The sequence below is a fragment of the Lagopus muta genome, chromosome 11 (genome assembly GCF_023343835.1).
Source record: "Lagopus muta isolate bLagMut1 chromosome 11, bLagMut1 primary, whole genome shotgun sequence".
NCBI lineage: Eukaryota > Metazoa > Chordata > Aves > Galliformes > Phasianidae > Lagopus > Lagopus muta.
In genome coordinates, this window is record NC_064443.1 from 14,751,048 (window position 1) to 14,770,222 (window position 19,175).

General features: G+C 37.7%; 1 protein-coding gene across 1 annotated transcript in view; it reads right to left on the reverse strand.

Annotated features, from left to right (window-relative positions):
• The window catches only part of SUCLG2 (succinate-CoA ligase GDP-forming subunit beta), a 100,286-nt gene that overhangs the window by 68,907 nt on the left and 12,204 nt on the right, over positions 1–19,175 (reverse strand). Inside the window, exon 2 of the mRNA XM_048958039.1 lies at positions 12,932–13,073. Within this exon, the coding sequence (XP_048813996.1) occupies positions 12,932–13,073 (142 nt within the window). The remainder of the gene's footprint in view (positions 1–12,931; positions 13,074–19,175) is intronic.

Here is a 19,175-nt window from a genome sequence, read left to right on the forward strand (position 1 = left end):
CACACTATTGATTCAGATGAAAAAGATACAGAAAAAAAACCCACAACTTGATTCTTCTGTAAATGTACTCTGCTTGGAAAAATGCCTGCATGAAGCACACCAGGGAACAGGAGCGCCAGCAGCCCATCCCACCTCACCCTTTGTTTAGATTGTCAATTGTATCTTTTGATCTTTCTCTGCAGTTGAAGAACCAAAAATTGATTTTCCCTGTAGAACTAAAGTTATAAAAAAAAAAAAAAAAAAGGACAATACTTTATGTAAGATCCTTCATTCTCCCACATAAGCCTATTTCTTTATAGATATACAAAAGAAACTGGTGTTTCTGTTCTGGCAAAAAGTATTTTCAGGTAAGGAATGCTCTCAGTGCACTGACTGTGGTTTCACAGTAAACTTAAAATAAAAACAGTCGGGGCTAAAAACCCCTTAAATTGGTCTCCTGAGGAGGAGTGCACATACCTCGATAACCTGCTGGAGCTCCAGAAGCTGAACTTCAGGAAAGCAGCAGTCCAGGTAAGTAAGTTGCCTGAGTCAACCTAGGTTGCAAGTCACATTATGCTTAAGATCTTGCTCACAGGCAAGGGGAAAACACAGTTTATACAGCAACAGAAACATATAAAATGAGAATATACAGTCAGTATAACCATAATCTCAACAGCTTAATCCAAAACGCATTATTATTCCAGATTTAATTACCAAAAAAAGGAAAAAATCACCACAAAAGTGTTTCAATAGCAACACAGTCAAAATATTTCTATATGTATTTCCTTATTTTCTACCACTTGTCCTGGTGTTCCACTCGCTTTCTCACAATTCTCAGAGATAAACCTCATAACTTAACTAAAATCTTAGAGCTTCCCCATACTGATGCTGCATTCTGTGAGCCTCTTAAGCCAGCAGGTGACCATGCCATTTATCATCTCCTTCCAAAACAGCAGTTAATTGTTCAATGAGAAATATTTTGCACACTAATAGATTATTAAATACACATGTTAACCGCACTGCATCACCAGGAGTACTGCATTTAGGAATTAATTCCTCTGTGGTTACATTTACATTTCAGCATCAAGTGCTGACATAGGCAGAAAATAAAAAAGGGTTCCCTAAAACCTACAGGCATCACTGGTAATAGGAGACTGCATAAATTCTGTAGCTTATGGAAGGAAGCTGAGCTGATCCTGAAGCTCCAAAAAAACTTTGGACGTGCTCATGATTTCCCATAGGGAGCACAAGCAGCCCGTGCCCATTGCAGGCTCTGCTGTGCGCAGCCATCCGCCGTCTCCCATGGCTGCTCCAGTCTTCTAATCAATCTTCTTCCATGGACTCAGGAAGGCTTACACAGCTTTGCCCAAGCATTTCGTTTGAATCCATTCAGCATCTGATTTGTCACACAGGATTTATTCAGAACTGTGGGTGGATAGCATACCAAATGCTGTGTAATTGTGACCGAGCAATCTGGAGTGAGACCAAAACCATTGACAAGTTTCAAGCCAAAGAACACTGACTGCAACTCTCCTTAAGCTATATGATTACCTCTTTAAATCTTGCAGAAAGGAGGATGCATAAGACAACCAAATTTAGTAGTGAAAAAGGCTCTTTTTGATTGGTTGAAAGACAGAAAGCCATGAGCCCTTACATACACTGGACACTTTTGCAAGCCTCGTAATTAGTGTTTTAACTGGATATTTAGAAGCTTTCTTTGCCTTCCTCATACATTATGCTGTCCCATACAAACATTTCTCAGTCCTGTGAGATAAGGCAAGCATCCTGGGCACCAGTTTACTCGTGCTTCTGCTGCCTCTTCCACTTCAGCCTTCTTACTTCGAGATCAAGTTCAGATCCTCTATTTGATGCAGCACAAACTACATCTGTGGAAACAGTGATCACAGCCAACTCCCATAATGTCTCTTGTGACATAATTTACCCACCTTGCTAAAACAATTCACAGAAAGGCAAGAGAACATATAATTAACATTGCCCTACCTGCTGCTGACTGCACTAATTACATTCCTTTCTGCACAACTGACAAGTACAACATCATATAGACAACTTGAGTAGTTTTGTTAAGCTACCTCTGATCCTAGCCATTAAAAGTCTCTCCCTAGTATTTAAGCTGACCCATTTACTTCCTTTCTTTAGTAGCTCATTGCTTTCTGAAGGAATGCTTCATGCACTCTGTGGAAGAGTGTATTGCTATTTACAGGATACTAGATGTCAAAAAGTGTAAAAACAGCCATGAATCAGAATCCATAACAATCAGACAGTTACAACGACCACAAAGCTGAACAAACCCAGGAGAGGCAAGAGCCTTGTTTGGGAACTGAACAACGTGCAACATGGTGGGACATGAAATGGTTTTCATCCCAAAACTGCAAAGTGACTTTTCACTAAGAAAGGATCTTCAGGCATGCAACAATTTTTTATAGACTAAAGAAACAATTATTTAAATAAATACTATCTGCATATGGACTTCAAATAAGACTGTCACTCAAAAGCTATTTATAATACATGTTAAGTACTGCACCTAAATGACAGATTATGGTAAGAGACGTAAGATTTTATTTATGGGGGAAGATTTGTATAAGAAACTAGTTTTACTGTCAGATAGTTAAATTTGCAGTAATCTGCCTCAAGTCTCTTGTTCCACTTTTACCCCAACCACATACAAAACAAAAGCTGCATTATACCACAGGTAAGATGTAGAAAAACAAGTAGCCAAGAGAAAATTCAAGCACACTTATTCAAGCCTTAATGAGCTTTAAAAACAACAACAAAAACCACACCAGAACCCCTGTGTAGAAGATTCCTCTGATGTAACAGGCACAAAAGTGGATGTTGGACAAGCAGCTGCAGAATCAGGATTGTTATGACAACATTCTTCAGTGGAGCACAATGCTCGCACACCTGACAGGCAATGAGATGAAGAAAGCTGCTGCTCAAACACACAGATGAACACCTGCAGGGATGAAGGGATGAGATTTGGCAAGGAGTGGAGGAGAGAACAAGTAATGAACAGGCTTCCCAGTGACTTTAATAGACTTAGAATAGGGCTAAATGAAGAGATTTTTCTCTCCTCCCCCAAAAATGAGCATAGAATCAAACAGTACTAACAGATCATGCATGAGAAACTGGTAGAACTGGTCAAATACACTAAGCAATGAAATGATGCTTCTAGCACAAAAAATTCTTATTTCTCACAGAACATTTCAGCTGTACAAGCATCTGACTTTTTCCCCCAAATCTTCGAAAATAATCCTGTATATGCATCAATTGCACTGCTGTAACATTTCCTTCTTGCCATCTACCACCTCCTCTTCCTCCTTATTTTTCTTTTACCATTTATATAGTTTACTATTTATACTGTAAACTTCTCGAGGTTGCCTTACTTTCCTCTCCCTGCCAAAATCCTGAGTTGTTCTTAAACATTTAGAACAATAAATATATTGAAGATTTATAGCCTGAAGTTTGGCCCTATTTATCTTACTCAGGTGAGCAGTACAATTGAGCCCAAGGGAGGTGCAAGAAAAATGTTCTCCCTCACAATAATGCAAGAAACAATAGCTGACTTGAACAGCAGGACAGGGGACAGTGCACCACTTCTAGGTAACATGGTCAACTTGGAATTTTTGTAAGAAAACAAATACCATTTAAATAATAGCACAGCTAACTTCTGGAACTAAAGTGCTTTTCATGATGATACTCTCGAGAGTTAATGCCTCATTTAAAATACACCATGGTACATGAAGTTAGATAGCATCTCCTGACTGAATTCAGCAGTTACAAAGACACATTACATTCTCATGAGTGTGTTTAAACGTTTTACTTTTCTTAAACTGCAAATATTTAAAGAAATGTAGATAAACATATTTTAAATTCACAGCACTTTCTCAAATACGAGGCAGCAGATTAACGAAACATCAGATCATCTTCAGCTTCAAATGACTGCCCTATCATCTAAGGTAGAGATTATCTGCACAGAAAATATCTCAGCTTCTTAATGGTCATACTTCTCAATTGCTGGATGTATTCCGAATATTAGGTTGTAAACTCCTTCTGTCTTCAAAGATGAAAAAAGCTCTTGCAAGTCGTACTAACCTTTGCAAAATAACACTTAAACTTACTCCACAGGCCAGAGGAGGCTGGGGGAGAAAGGGAGGGGAAGGAGATCATGTGCAATGTTCCTGGTGCTTGTTTTGAGCTGAGCATTGCACAGCTTGCAAGGTCAGCTGTGACAAAGATTTCTGGCTTGTTTCAAAAGCACATCTTCATAGAGCAAACAAGCAGGTTAATATCCTTATACATCAATCACAGCCCTTCCTAAAACAGCTCCTATTCCATAAGGACCACATGATAATATATTTAACAGAAACAACTTAAAGGGTGCCACTTCTTCAACTTGCATCCTGAAAGTGGTTATCTTACAACCCTATTTTCCTGCTACATTCTGTCACCTTTGGAATGCTGGTGGAGAGCAGGAAAATGACAAAGGCGTCCAAGTAGGGCAGTAAGCAGAACAGTCACCTGTAAGACTCAGCACAAGGAATAGTAAAAAAAAAAAAAAAAAAAGCAATAGTTCAGAATTCAGTCAAACAAAAGCATCTGAACAAGAGCTCTTTGTTTTTGTTTGTTTGTTTTTCAGTGCAATGTTAAGTATTGATTTGAAAGGATTTATAACTACTCAAACTTCACTCTTTGCAAAGTTCCTCAGTTTAACTCTCACTACATTTGGCCCGGTTCCTCCTGTTCCTTATTATGTCCCTCTTCTGAGCTCTGATTGCAAAAGGAAGGGTCTCTGCAAGTGCAGGACAGTACTTGTAGGATAACAGTTAATGATGAGACTGTATCAGAGCTACTGTCATCTTTGCCCCCTTGCAGATGAAATTGCAGCCTCTAATAAAATCAGTTTCAAGTGTAAAAACGTCCACAGTGTGGAGGAAGGAATAAATAAGCTATTTCACCCAAGCAACTACTACCAAACTGCTGACCATACAAAAAAGCTAAGTCACTAAGGACCTAAGAGATGCTATAAAAAGGGATTAATTGTAAACCATTCTCATCTCCAGTCATCATTTTACTCTTAAATTCCATACTAATTCAACGTAATTTTACTACTTGTATTCCCATTAGAAGAGCTTAAAGTAAAAATGAAACATTGTACAGACATAAGTATCAATTACATATTTTACATTCCTATACATGGGATTAAATACCATCACACAGTCATCAATCTGAGGAACTGTCATCTCATTTCCAGTTTCTAGCCAATATTGCAAAATTAATACATGAAACATGCCTCCTGCTGAGAGTTTGTTCCATGTAAACAGAAGAATTGCAATTCCTGTGATCAAGGTCACCCCAAAGATCACAACACAACACAGCCGTAGTAATGAGCCCCAGAGAGGGCAAACTGCAAGCTGCCAGCTGAGAAGCAGATCTTTCCATCACAGGTTTAACCAATAGCATCGTGTTTGTTATCAGAATGTGCTCAGCTATAATTAATATCAACAGTGATATTTATTTAAAAAAAATTAATCAGGCTTCATAGGAAGTGAGAGAATTCTCAAGTAAGTGAAAGTCACATATGGCTCCTGGACAGTACTATTTGAGCTGTATACTTTGTTAAAACACTAATGACAACTAAACGATCATTAAGCTAAGCTGGCATTTCTTTCAGTACTGTATACTTTCTATCACATGAAAGATTTGTATTCCTTTCTACCTTGAAACGTACTCAGCAATAGTCAGTGATAGCAGAATCCTAAAACAAAAACAAACAAAACCAAGAATCCAGCACAGCTCATTCATCTTCCATCAGAAGCAGACATCCCCAGGAGGGGATACACTGTGGTATTTGGATAAAAGTATCCACTACAAACACAGGTGGATTTGAAAAATGGCTGTTTGGTGTCACAGATGGATTTTTTACAACAGAGTTTTACAAATTAAAAACAACACACAAGCTTTATCACATTTCCAGAGCATGCCAGAGAAGCAAGGAGCAACAGAATTTGGCTTCAGTAATCAGCCCCAAACATTTTAAAGCAAATGGGCATCTAGAGAGCACTGGAGGGATTTCTCTCCTTTGCAGAGAAAAAAAAAAGTTGTTTAGTTTTTTCTGTCTTATACATAAAGCACATCTAATGGTTCTGATTTTATGCATAGAAAAGGAGAATTTCATGCAGCTGCCTCCCAATTACACATCTGGTTTTTGTTTTGCAGCTGCAAAGCTACATTGAAGAACTGTGAAATATGGTGTGAGCAACCCAGAATAAGCATCAGCACTCATTTTGTACCTTCCTTGTGACACACTGCACTTCTTTACCACCTCTTCAAATCCTCGTATCAAGAGCTATGGCTTCTGCCACCTCCTCCTTTTATAAACAAAAATCCACTAATACATTTAACTCAACAGAAATTTGTAAGTGACCGCTTTCTCTGGCATGCTTTAAATATGAAATTCAGTACCCCATTTCCAGAGCCTTTTTTCCTTTGTGTTCTTACTTCCAAGCAGCTATTTTAGTAATTTGATCAAAATATCCTACACAGGGAACAATAAGTCAGAACAACATTAGTGTCAAACATCTGAAATGAGATTTTGATTTGTTAGCCCCCAAGCCATTACTCATATTACTATAAATCTATTAAATATGAAGACATCTGATGACAAAGAATAGTTGTAAAATACCCAACTACTGTAGGCAGTTTCCAGCTTGCATTTACTGACTTATATTCAGCATGTAATTTTCCAACAAAAGCAGCAGGTAAGACAAACAAAACACATTTGTTTTTCATAACCATGCATTGGAAATTAACTATTCCAGAAAGTCCTCACCAGACTCAGGGTCCCCTGAAGAATTCTCATCTCTAAAATATTAAAAGCATTGAAACTGATCATTTTACTTGGATCTGAAAGGCTCGACTTGAAACACCACAACATGCAGTGGTAAACTTGCACAACATCCTTTCATTTATTTTGCTTCAAAAAGAATAAAACCCGAAATTGCAGCTAGGAAAGCTGAAATTGCTTTGTCAGTGTTTCTGGCATGCAGGACACAACACGTGTGGCTGCTACCAACAAGTGCACGTGCTGTTGGAAAGCTGCCCCTCTCCACACAGGTGCCTGGGGCTTCTGTGCAGGCACGCATAAAGCCAAGCGAGGGAGCCCTTGCAGGGCTTACTGAGGACATGACATTGCTTAAACACTGCAGGGCTTAAAGTTTTGCCTCTTTTCAGCAGCCTGTGAAATCATTTCATTGCACAGAACTCAGCAGGAATTACAAGACTCATAAACAAACCAACCACACACAAGAAGAGGAGGCAGCAGTGGTGTTTAGGGCTCCTGTCCAGGAGAAAGGTCCTCTGATTCTACTGGATTTCTTCATCCAGCAGACGGGGTGAGCAAATTGGATCACTGACATAGCGGTCATTATGGATCACACACACACACACACACACACACACACAAGTTTATTATTTGCATCATTTTCAGACATGAGCGAGATTTTCAGTATCATTGGCACAAATGAACTTGGAAAAAATAATCTGACAAAATCAAACCATTTCAATGTGAACCAACAGAGAGAGAAATATTATTAGAAGTGCTAGTGATCTTTACTTAATCTGTGATCGTATGCGGGAACATTCGTATCCCAACTGCCTGTCAAATAAATGGCAGTCTAAAAAAAGACTTCAGGAAAAAAGAACAGGGAGTGTGCACGAATACACAGTGCCTTCCAGCAGAATGCAGCTGTTGCATTAATTTGTTGTAAACAAGATACAGTATGGCAGACTTCTGCACAACAAAAAAAGGAAGGGCCAGCTCTCAATCAAGTCACAAGGTGAGATGGCAGTACAAAGAGACAAAATAGATAGAGTGAGGAAAAGGTTCTAAGAAAAGGATAGGAGAAGGGAAAAGGGACAGATAACAAAACCACAGACCACAGCAAATTGTGGAGCTTTGAAAGGGATGATGAAATACATAAACTGCATCCAAGAGGCATCCACCAGGAGAAGACTGGGAGCAACAGGGTAAAAGTAGGTATTTCCTAATACTAAATCCCAGCAAAATGCAGGTATCCTCTAGTATTGGACTTCATCACCTAAACTAGGCAAAATCCATTACCTGAGAGGTCATCAATAAACTGGATTCTTAATGCAGGAGATGTTTGCTCTCAATAATGGTGAATGAGGTCCAGAATAAATTCTACTACCACTAGCTCTCTATTAAATATAGAAGACTGTTTTCTAAATGCTTACCCATTTGAGAATAGAATCATATTAGTCCATAACTTATGGCAGCATCTTGTCTGAAAGGATAGTTCTAGAAAGACATAACTTAGGTACAAAGAACTTTAATAAATGCTGTCAGAGAATATAAGAGGACTTTTGGGAGAGCAGTTCCATAACAGCAAGCCAAGCTGCTGCACACAGCTCTATGGAACAGCATGTTTTAACAGCATGTGATTGCTCACCAGATGCAAAAAATCCAGAGGGTTTAAAAAGTAACTAGTTAAAATCACTAAGTACACTGTGGCTTTTGGAGAAATGAAATGTTACGCATAGGTGAAAAATTATTACTACACAGTGAACCACACAATAACATGTAAGTATAGGTTAATTGTAGGATTAGGATTTCTATAGAAAAAAAGAAAATTACCAACTTAAGGACCAATATTTGATTTCTTCTACACATACACTGCTTTCAAGTGGTTTTCTGACCTGTTCTGGAGATGAACTTGGAGGTAAGGGATGTGAAACAACACCTACAAGTTTAGACTTATCCATAAGTGAGCACAGCAAAGAAAAAAAGCCCTGCATGAGACAGGAAGGAATAGGGATCACATGACTGAAATCTCCACATTGTAAAACATAGTGAATAATAGTTGACAGGTAAATTATCTCATAGAGAGAAGCTTCAGAATCCTCTGCTGTTGTTCATAAAGTACTTTTACCTCTTTAGTCTGATATAAAAAGCCTGCCTTTAGTCCAGAGTTCAGTCATGCATAAGACAATAGAAATAGGATATGCAGAGACTACATGTTCTTATATTTTTCTTGAGGGGAAAAAAAAGAAAAAGAGTGAACAAAGGCCTTGCACTCAATTCAATTGCATTTCTCTGTGATAGAGTGTGAACACTGCACCTGACTGATTCCTAAATGTAATGAAACACTCTAAGTGGCAACAGGCAGCACTCTATTGCTTTTGTTAAAAATCAGGAAAAGAAATGCCAGAAGCATGCCAAGCTTCTACCATCCATTTACGATACTCAACATTTTCAACCACCTCTGTAAGTTCTCTACTGATTCAAAGAGCCAATTGACAGTACGTAGTAACACCCTCCAGCATAATTACAATTTCCTTTCAGCTTTGTCCACCTACTGGTTTAAAACGATGGTTCCCCTTAACAACTTCACTATCAGACAGAACATAAAGCACAATGCAAGAGCTGAAGTAGACTTAAGTACCCTTGGTGGGGAAGGGAAAATGATGGATCCTAAATGTTGCATGGCGCATATGTCCAATGCAAGCAGTGAAAATGCTCACATCCTAATAACATGGCTGTATGTATGGATACATGTATGGATAGATAAGGATATTTTTTCTCCCTCCCATATTGATACTATGTGAAAAAGAAAGGAAATTCCTTCCCCAGATTAATGAGCTCTGAATGTATATTTAGTGAGAATCAGATCAAGAGACTTGAGAGTTAGTACAGGAACAGCTAGATTGCCTTACATTTCTAGCAAACGCTCAGCTTCCAAATACTTCACTTTGTTTTCCATTAAATAGAGGTACTTGCACTGTAAGAATTTGTTTACAGGTTGTGTTTCTTCAGATGGCAGATCAAGCAGTACCTTACTGATCCAGCAAAAGAGCACAACACCTTTTTCTTTCACTATTGAAAACTTTGGAAATTCAGCATGAAACATGAAGCCATTTGCAACCGCATTTCCTGATACTCTACAAAAGTCTTTACAAGACTTACAGCTGAAATTTGCTTAGCATGTAAAAGGCAATTAATTCCTTGGGGTCTAATTCTGTATTCCTTACTGTACTCAACTTCTTTTGAAGTCAATATTAATGATGTCATTTTAATCTTCTTCACATCTGTCATTCTTACCTTAGAAAAAAAGCAATCCTTTAATTCCATTAAAAATTCCTTGTAGACTGCCTCTTGTACCATTGGTAAGTTTTGAAAATATTTCTGCGAAAATTAATATTCAGTGTATTCAGTATCCACATGAATAAAACAGAGCAATAGAGGAAATGAGCAAACTGTAATAAAACTGCTGATACCAGGTGAAAGTAATGCATGCGTTCTTGAAAGGCTTTAACACCTTCCTGACAAGTGAAGACAGCAGCAAAAATGGTCTAATCCCATCGCATCAACAGGAAATCCAACAACAAACTGGTGACTACAGGCACTGCAGCAATACAACATGCTCAGTCTTCTCTTTTTGAGAAAACCATGAATTTACTTCTTTTTCAGATTTACACTTGATCAAATCTTCAATATCAGGAATTTCTGCCCCTTTATTTGCATCATTCTACCACATACAGAGATCCATGACAATGATATAAAGCTGCACGATTATCCCACGAACAAACTGCTTCTCCTCTATTCAAGGAAATACACCTACAGAAAAAACCTTTTTTCCCCCAAAAGTACCTTTTATGTATGAATGCCTTTTGAATATGCTGCCAAGCATCCCTTCCTGCCTGCAGAAGTGAAAATGAAGGACAGCTGCATTGAGGCATACGATACCTAAAGCACCAGATTTTTGAGTAGGCCTTAGCAAGGGTGACTGGTCTCTCCTTTCATTATCTTCTACTGCAGAATGTCTATCTATCAAAAATATCCCAAGGCCACCTCCACTCCGTATTTGATTTTGGAATATTTTGTGCCTGTGGTAAACTGAAGGTTTTTGGTTTGCTCTAAACCTTTTACCAGGCAGTTCCACATTCAGAAGACAACAGCTCACGTCACATCGTGCAGATAATTGAGTGATAGAGATACTATTTGCCTGATGGATCACAAAGGAGATAAATCTGATAAAATCTTGCTACAATGACAACAGAAACAGAACGTGTTTTTGATTCTTAGTTTTCAAAAGCATGTTAGAAATACAACAGCATAATATCAGAATGATTACAAGGATGCTTAATTACCTAGTGGAACAATGGGGTGTGTGTCAATCACTTCAACATGTAATAGCTTTCATACCCTAAACCACAATTCTTTAATACACAGCAATGCAGACTGTTGAATATAGTTCTATAAATGAAGAAAGCTACTTCTGACTTGTAATTTTTAAGGTGTTAACAAGCCACCCTAGTCAAAAAGCATGCAGTTGACTTGGATTAACAAATATTTTTCAATTATTTGAATTTCAACAGGTTCTTTTAATAGAGCGAAGTGATTTGCAAAACAACCAACCTACAGAAGGTTATTTAAAATAAATCTGGCATCACAGAACAGAAAGGGTCTACTGCCTTTAATGGAGCAATTTATTTCTGCAAATAGTTAAAGGGATCTAGAATAGTTACAGTTATTGGATAGGCTAATCCATTTATGAGCTCAGTCAGGGAAAAGAGAGTTTAAGCACTGAAAGATTTGTGGAAAAAAGCTGCCATAGCTTCATAGGACATTTCCTGGTTTTCTCAGATGTCCACACACAAAGAAATCCTCAGATTTTATGAGCTTTGCTTTGAGCCATCATTTTTTCCCACTTTGCACTAACAAATGACCATAACGGTACCATACAATGCTTTTGCTTCAAATATATTTTCAAATATTCTAATTGACATAAGAAGGTTTTGATTACTGGAAAATATATCACCTTCATGATGTTACAAAGATTTATCAAGCCATTATGCTAATCCTATTCAGCTACTTGAGGACTGATGAGATCTGAGATCAGTAAATTGTGTTATTTACTTTCTAGTGTGTAAAACTGAAATACATTTAACTAAGTGGCTTGTGCATTAAGTAGAACATTAAAAAAACTTCCTGTTATTAGACAATTAGACTACAATAACGTTTGTCCTCTGGCATGTTGATTATGGTATATTCATTTTAAACAAAAGAAATCAAAAGTGGAAAACTACAAAAAATACTGTTATTAACTTCAGAAAAGTAAAGAACTTTTTTACATCCAGAAATGGGTGGAAAACGTACTTGAACACATTTCCTTTGGATATGACAAGTGTTACATAAACTTCTTTCTAACCCACAATCTCATCTTAATTACACTAAAATGAAGATGTCTCCTGAACCACGACCTTCTCTTCTGACCACTGTCAAATCCTTTTGTGATGGTAATTAACTCAACTCACCTTTTCTCTTTTCCTCAGATGGAATAGTATGCATGGACAAACATGTACGTAATTTTCTCTTGCACATTTTATTTCTCTGAAGAACGATAGAATAGCTGATGCTAAAAGGTTCCACAGGTGTCTTGCCCACCCCATCTGGCTCAAAGCAAGGTCTGCTAAATTAAGTTGCTCAGACTGCATCCAACTCAGTTCTGAGTATCTTCAAAAATTGAGAGTTCAAAACCTTTTTCTTCTTTTGCTTTTTAATAGAGCAAATGTTTGTTTTTCCACAAGTTTATTTCAGTTTCTTAAATTTTATCAAATATACAACATGTATTCACGAGGGTATTCTCCATTCTAAATTGGCAAAATGACTTAGATAGTATCAATTAAAGACTCCATGCTATATGTTGCCTACCCCTAAGAAATAAACTTCAGAGAAAATATTTCTGTTAAGCACTGCTGATCATAAATAAAATAAATATTTATGGTTTGGATAATATATCAAGCCATTTCAATAAACATCAATCTGAAGATTGTGTACAACTTATTAGGAAGCAATTTGTTTTCCAGATTGCTATCTGGTGAAGCAGATTACTCCCATTATCAGTCAACTTACTTAGTCTCTGAGCAGCCTCCAGGGCATCATCTGCAGAATCAGCCACAAAGAATCTCTGAACTGTAACCCCGTGGTCTGCCATCAGCTTTTTGCTTTGGTACTCCTGCAGATTCAGCCATCGTCTAGGGGTTAATTGAACAGCCTAGAAAAATGAGAGGGGAAAATAACATAATGCTCATTAAGAACAGTTCATCAGACAGTCAACTGAGCTTTTCAGCCCTGTGGTTACCTCAAGCCAGCAGCTAAACAACACTGCTTCAGAGGAAAGCTAAAATACATTATTGATTCACTTAAACGTTAAGAAAATGCACTTCTGTCTTCAAAATACTCTGAAAGCTACAGAAGATATTAAGCCATACAAGGCTCCCTGTGTGATCTTGGCTAGCTAAATTGCCTTACATTTAGCGTTATCAACACAGAGCAGCAAACTTCATTTGAACCACTTACGTTCTTATGTTAACCTGAGCTGTAAAAATCCTATTTAAAAAAGTTACCTTAAAAAGAAATCATTTCATATTAAATCTTTACTTACACTAAATTTTACATAATTTCTCCTAGTAAAATTATTTCTACTTATTCTATGCTTCCACTGTAGCACAGCTAGAAAGAACCAAAAAAAACAGAAAACCAACAACTAGAGAATTAGTATCACCATATAGGAAACAGCATACTGATATTTTCAGTGGTCCGTTACCTGTGCTCAGCTGGTCACAAGTATGTTTTGTAGAAGAAACCAGCACAACTGCATCAGCCATGCAAGGCCAACAGCAGCTAGAGAATTCGAACCTTTCATTCTCAACACATACGCTTAGATGATTCTGTGTGCATATGTTTATATTTATCACAAATACAAAGATATAACAGTTATATACATGCACACACATCATGTTTGCTTGTCTTGAAGGTAAAAAATGTTTTGTGTTGATACTTCAGAAGTCCAAGGTTCCTCACAGCAGGATATACAGAAAGGACCCTTTCTCCACCCACAGTGAGTTGTTGCAGATAAAAAAGTTAAGGAGCTGTTAACATTGTGTTATTACTACGGTTCTGCAATGCATTTGTTAGTTTCAAGTCAGTAACAAGGATAATAAATACTTCAGGCCCAGCTCTGAAAAAGCATTTGAGGTAGATGTTTTAAGTTTTAATCACAAGAAACTTTAACTGACCTTTTTTTTTTTTGCCCTGAAGTTGAAAGCACGTTCCTGAAAACACTGTTGATAATTACATGAATTGCACAAAGAGTGCATGTTCGCTCAGACCTAACACATCCAAGACAGGCTGTATTTCAGGCATTGCTATGGACCAGTCAAGCCCCTCTACTACAATATAAAGGAATAATATCATCAACTAGAAAGACAAAAGAAATAGTTATCCTGTTATTCTGACTGCTGGCGACAGTGCGAGCACAACTTACGCCTGAGAAAGATGCTGTTCCCACATAGAGACAAAGTGCTGCCCTCCTGGCAGAGCCCACAGCCAGCTCTTGGTTCCTCCTGAAGTTCAGGAGCACAGTATGCAAGATAGTACTGCATATTCAGAAACATCAGACAAAGAGGACTATTTACTACACCAATACTTTCATCTCTAACAGCATGATAAAAAGTATTATCCTAATGTAACTTTATAGTCAAAACAAAAAACCACCATGCTAAAGTTGTTCAATAATGCATACCCTTCATCAGAACACTAGAATTTTAAATGTTCCATTGCATCAAAAGCAAACCTCTGCCCGCTCCCACTTGCTTTGAAAAATAACACAAAAGACTGATGCATAAAGGCAATACAAAACCCATCTTTTGCTGTATATAATCATGTTTTGTTCTTTTTTTGTAAAACTGACTCCCACACAGCTTAAACAGCTACAAAAAGCCAGAATTACACATTTTAAGTTCTTTTACATGCAACTTGGTTAATAAATTTTAGAAGAATACAGTGGCATATTGTCAGTATGCTCTATGGCTATGTCTAATTCCAGGTATCACACCAGCACCACAGCATGCTTTATTCCCTCCACGTTACTCAGAGACAATGTGTCATTATGTTTATGCAGTGCCTTCAAATTACAATTTAAGCTTGCTTTTGTAATTGTTGACTTCTAGTTTGTTTTCCCTATTGTTAAGATCTCTGTTAGACTCCAGCAGCTATTGCTCCATGATGATTCCCACAAAGGGATTAACGCTAGGAGCCAAGAGGGGACCTGAAAGTCAATTCTAACCCCACATTAGAACAGGACAGAGAATTTCAACCAAAAGTGGATGCTACAAACCCACACCTTTCCAGTAATGAGAGGAAAATTTATTTCAAAGAATTAAAGCAGTCTCGAGGGTGATAAAGAAAATCCAGCCAAAGAAAGTTTGGCACAGAAAAGAGAAGCCTACAAACGTAAGGTTAGAAAGCACACAACTTTGTCTCTTTCAGTGTTACGTGATGCTTAGGGAGACCAACTTCTGAAGGCCAAGAGAAGACTTTCAGCCAAGAGTTTTGACAAAAGACAGACTCCTGGCTGCGAATGACAGACTTCATAAAGTGAGTTAGCACAGCCTACCATTGCATAGCAGAGCACAAGATATTGAGGAAACTGACACAGTCTGTATTAGAAGCTTCGAAGAGCAAGGAACATGAAAAAATTACTTTAAAGCCCTTGCAGTATACACACCATATGTCTTGAGAAGCACAGACAAAATAAAGAGAAGAAATAAAGCAAAAGCCTTGAATCTGAAGATGACTGCTCTTTCAAGACTATCTTGAAAACACACAACTGCTGTAAACATTTGTTTCAGGCTTGCAGCACAAAAAAAGTGACCACAAGATGTTAGAAATGAGAGTAAACATGATTCCCCAAACCAATTCCCAGTACAAAGATGTTCTGGTTGCAATAAAAGTCTGAAAGATTTAAAAGGAACAGCAGTAAAAAGAATCTGTACAGACTCTTGAAAAATCCTTGCCAGATGAAGTTCCTGACCCCCTCAAAAGCATTTACAATGAGCAATCATAAGAATTTGAGGTGGCCTTGAAACAGTGCAAGTTTCTTGGGCAGCATAAATTTCCAGGCATCCTGCATAGAAATACATACGTTTGCCAGTGCTAACACACAGACACACAGCCTTCAGACATCCAACACAAGTCTGCAGATATGCTTAAGCAGTTGAAGACATACCTACATTTTACCTGCTTGTTTATGGCAAAGTTGCACTGGAATACAAGGAGTACAAACTTCATCACAGGAATTCTCTCACTGCAGCTTGTGGAGAAAGCACTGCAAACAGTAAGCAGCCTTTGCTGAGACTTAAGTCCCTAAAGAGCACTTACTTGGGTAAGAAGATGGCAAGGACTTTAAAACCTACTACTGGTGATACTTTGCTATAATCCTTAAACATTTCTTCTGACAACAAAACAAATTTAAAAACACATTTTACTAAACGTATGTATTCTTTCTACTGTAAATGCACCTCAACGTTTTTCTGTTAAGCTCTGAACAGTCCAAAGAGAGGAAGCAGGTTTAAAAATGCTTCTAAACCCCCCTGTCCCCCTCTTTTTTTTTTTAAATGACATTTTGTTTCTTATTGTGTTAGCTACAATTTCTATAGAAACAGCTCGCTTAAAATCACTCCAAAGAACATAGGTGAAAGAACTGAAAATCTAGATGGTATGTTTTCACAGACTGGAACAAAGGCAAATTCAAATTAAATTCAGATTAAGGGATGGAAGTATTCACAGCTCTACTGAAAACTTCAAACCTTCAGACCTTACATGACTACAGTTTAAAAAAAAGGGCCTTTATATGAGCTTTTAGTGCCTTATGTGCACAGCATTGGTGGAGAACAACTCTTATTTGAGAATGATATATGCCAGGTAGGTTAAAAGGGTGTTTTTTCTTTAGTTTAAACCATGGGCAGAAGCAAAAATAAATGAGTTCATGAAAATAAGCAGAGCATCACTACCAGATACATCCATGATTTTATATAGCTTACGATTTTAAATGATTATAATAGCTTTAAGGAGGAATTAAAAAATGTCCTATCAGGAAGCGTTTAAGATTAAATTTCTAATCAAAGAGATTAATAAACTTACATAAAGCTCTTTTACAACTAAACAATTCATCCAGTACAAGTCTCACAGTGGATTTTCTCCTGCTTGGCACTTCTCACAAGTACCAAGCATATGTGTTCGGGGTTCCCTTCTACTCTCATTTCCCTTCTCCACTTTACAAGAGTTTTGCTACCAAGTCAGACTCATAAAAATATGGAGCAAGTATGTACAGACAGACGAGGCTTTCAGAAAAGCACTGTTACAAGTAGTTGTAACTACTTGCCTGTTTTGTTCTCAACAAGCCTTATGTTCTGTTACTTTATGTACATAGATACCATGTGTCTGGTCCAATTACATATGTACAGTGCTACTAAAATCAGCGAGGTAGGCATACAAGGAAATTAAACATCTTTTCTTGGCCATCTTCACGAGGCAATGTACTTTACAGTGTAATGGTTTATTGACTACTGCTGCAGAAAAAATTGATTGTTCACATAACCCACATAACCTCTTATTTTTCCACTGCTTGGTTTGGTTTATTTTATATAAAATACTATGAGTAGCATACCAATAATGCATTCAGAAAGCAGCCAGATTAGATTCCTCCACTACTCAGTTTGCCATTTCTTCAGCTAGCAACAGAAACAAAACAGAAAAGATAGGCTAAATTATATAGATCGTTAATCTGGAGTGGAACTACGAGCACATTTTACAGCAGAAATCAGTTACAAAACATAAAAAAGATTCAGTAAACATTACAAAGAGACAATTTTGTCCTTATGCATATGCACCGTTAACTACTCTGACGCACAACATCTTTCAGATGACCCAGGAGATATCCTTGCAGCGCTTGCTTTTTATGTGTGTGCTTTTTTTAAAAAACACAAGAAACAACCCTAATGTAGTCACAAAAAGTTGTCAAGTTGCATGTTAACTACTTCAGCAAAATTGCTCAGGAATAATGCTCCACGTATCCACAAATAAGAGCATCAGTAATGCAAGCTTCAAACTGAACTACCAGTACTTCTCCCTTAGGAATCAGCGCATTGAGGGGTCGGCTCATTCCTTCATTCTCTTGCTTCCTTGGTGAAGCCACCTGCAGGGGGAACTGTTAAGCATTGTGTATTTTCCTTCAGAATGGATGAAATGCTGAACTCTCCTTTTGTGCAAGTACACGAAGAAAGTGGAAAAGAAGGACGGAGAGGTCAATCTGGTGCAAAAAGCAACGCTGATCCCTACTATGAACATTTGGTCTTAAGAAATTAGTTGCAGTAAGTGTTGTACTCCTGATGCCTGATTCCACGTGAAAATACATTGGCTAGGAATGTACATTAACTGCCTTCCCACACTGAGTTCAGTAATCACGTTTAGACAATTCCTTTTAAAAGTGTAACCTTGAAGATATGGTTTCCCTTGGCAAATCTCTTCAGGTGGAACCCTGCACTTTCCGAAAGTGCCATACACAATCAGCACTATTAAAAGACAACAACAAAATCACCATTCAGCAAATTTCAGGGGTAACTGAACATCCCTTGGCACAGCTATAAAATCTGAACAGCTCCACTGTTTACATGAACTTAATGGACTTTATTGCACCGATGCTGAACGCAAGAGACACTTTAGTGATAGCCAACATTCCCTTTCCATCCATAGCAGGAAAACCAGTATTAACTACGTGAAACAAATATGGACCACTTAAAAGCACCTGAAAGTAAAGCTGGTCAAATACAAACACATAATAATTTTCCCCTCTGCTGCTCTACTGAAGTGACATAGCATAACAGACCCAGCATGAAGTGGTTCTACCAACACAAAGCCTCTGAATGAATGCAGATTATATGAGAAATGTACATAACATCAAGTTCCATAAATACAGACTACCCTGTAACGGTTGTACCACAAAGCAGTCATGTGGGGAGAAAAACTTGGTTCTCTACGGGGAAATCTTTCAGATGCATCCTGCCTCAAAACTAAGAAGTGTGCATAACTTACGTTATATAAAATAAAAGCATCCAGCCAAAAATCCATTTGCTTACCCATCGCATCCTACAGCATTCCAGTTTATTCGATTTGTGTAATACAATTCCAAGTGCATATGAAAGAAACAGATACACCATGATGACAGTAATGAAACAGCATACCATTCATCAATACAGGAAATAAACTTTTATTGTATTTATTGACATACAGCTGCTGTAATTGACAAAGTTGTAGT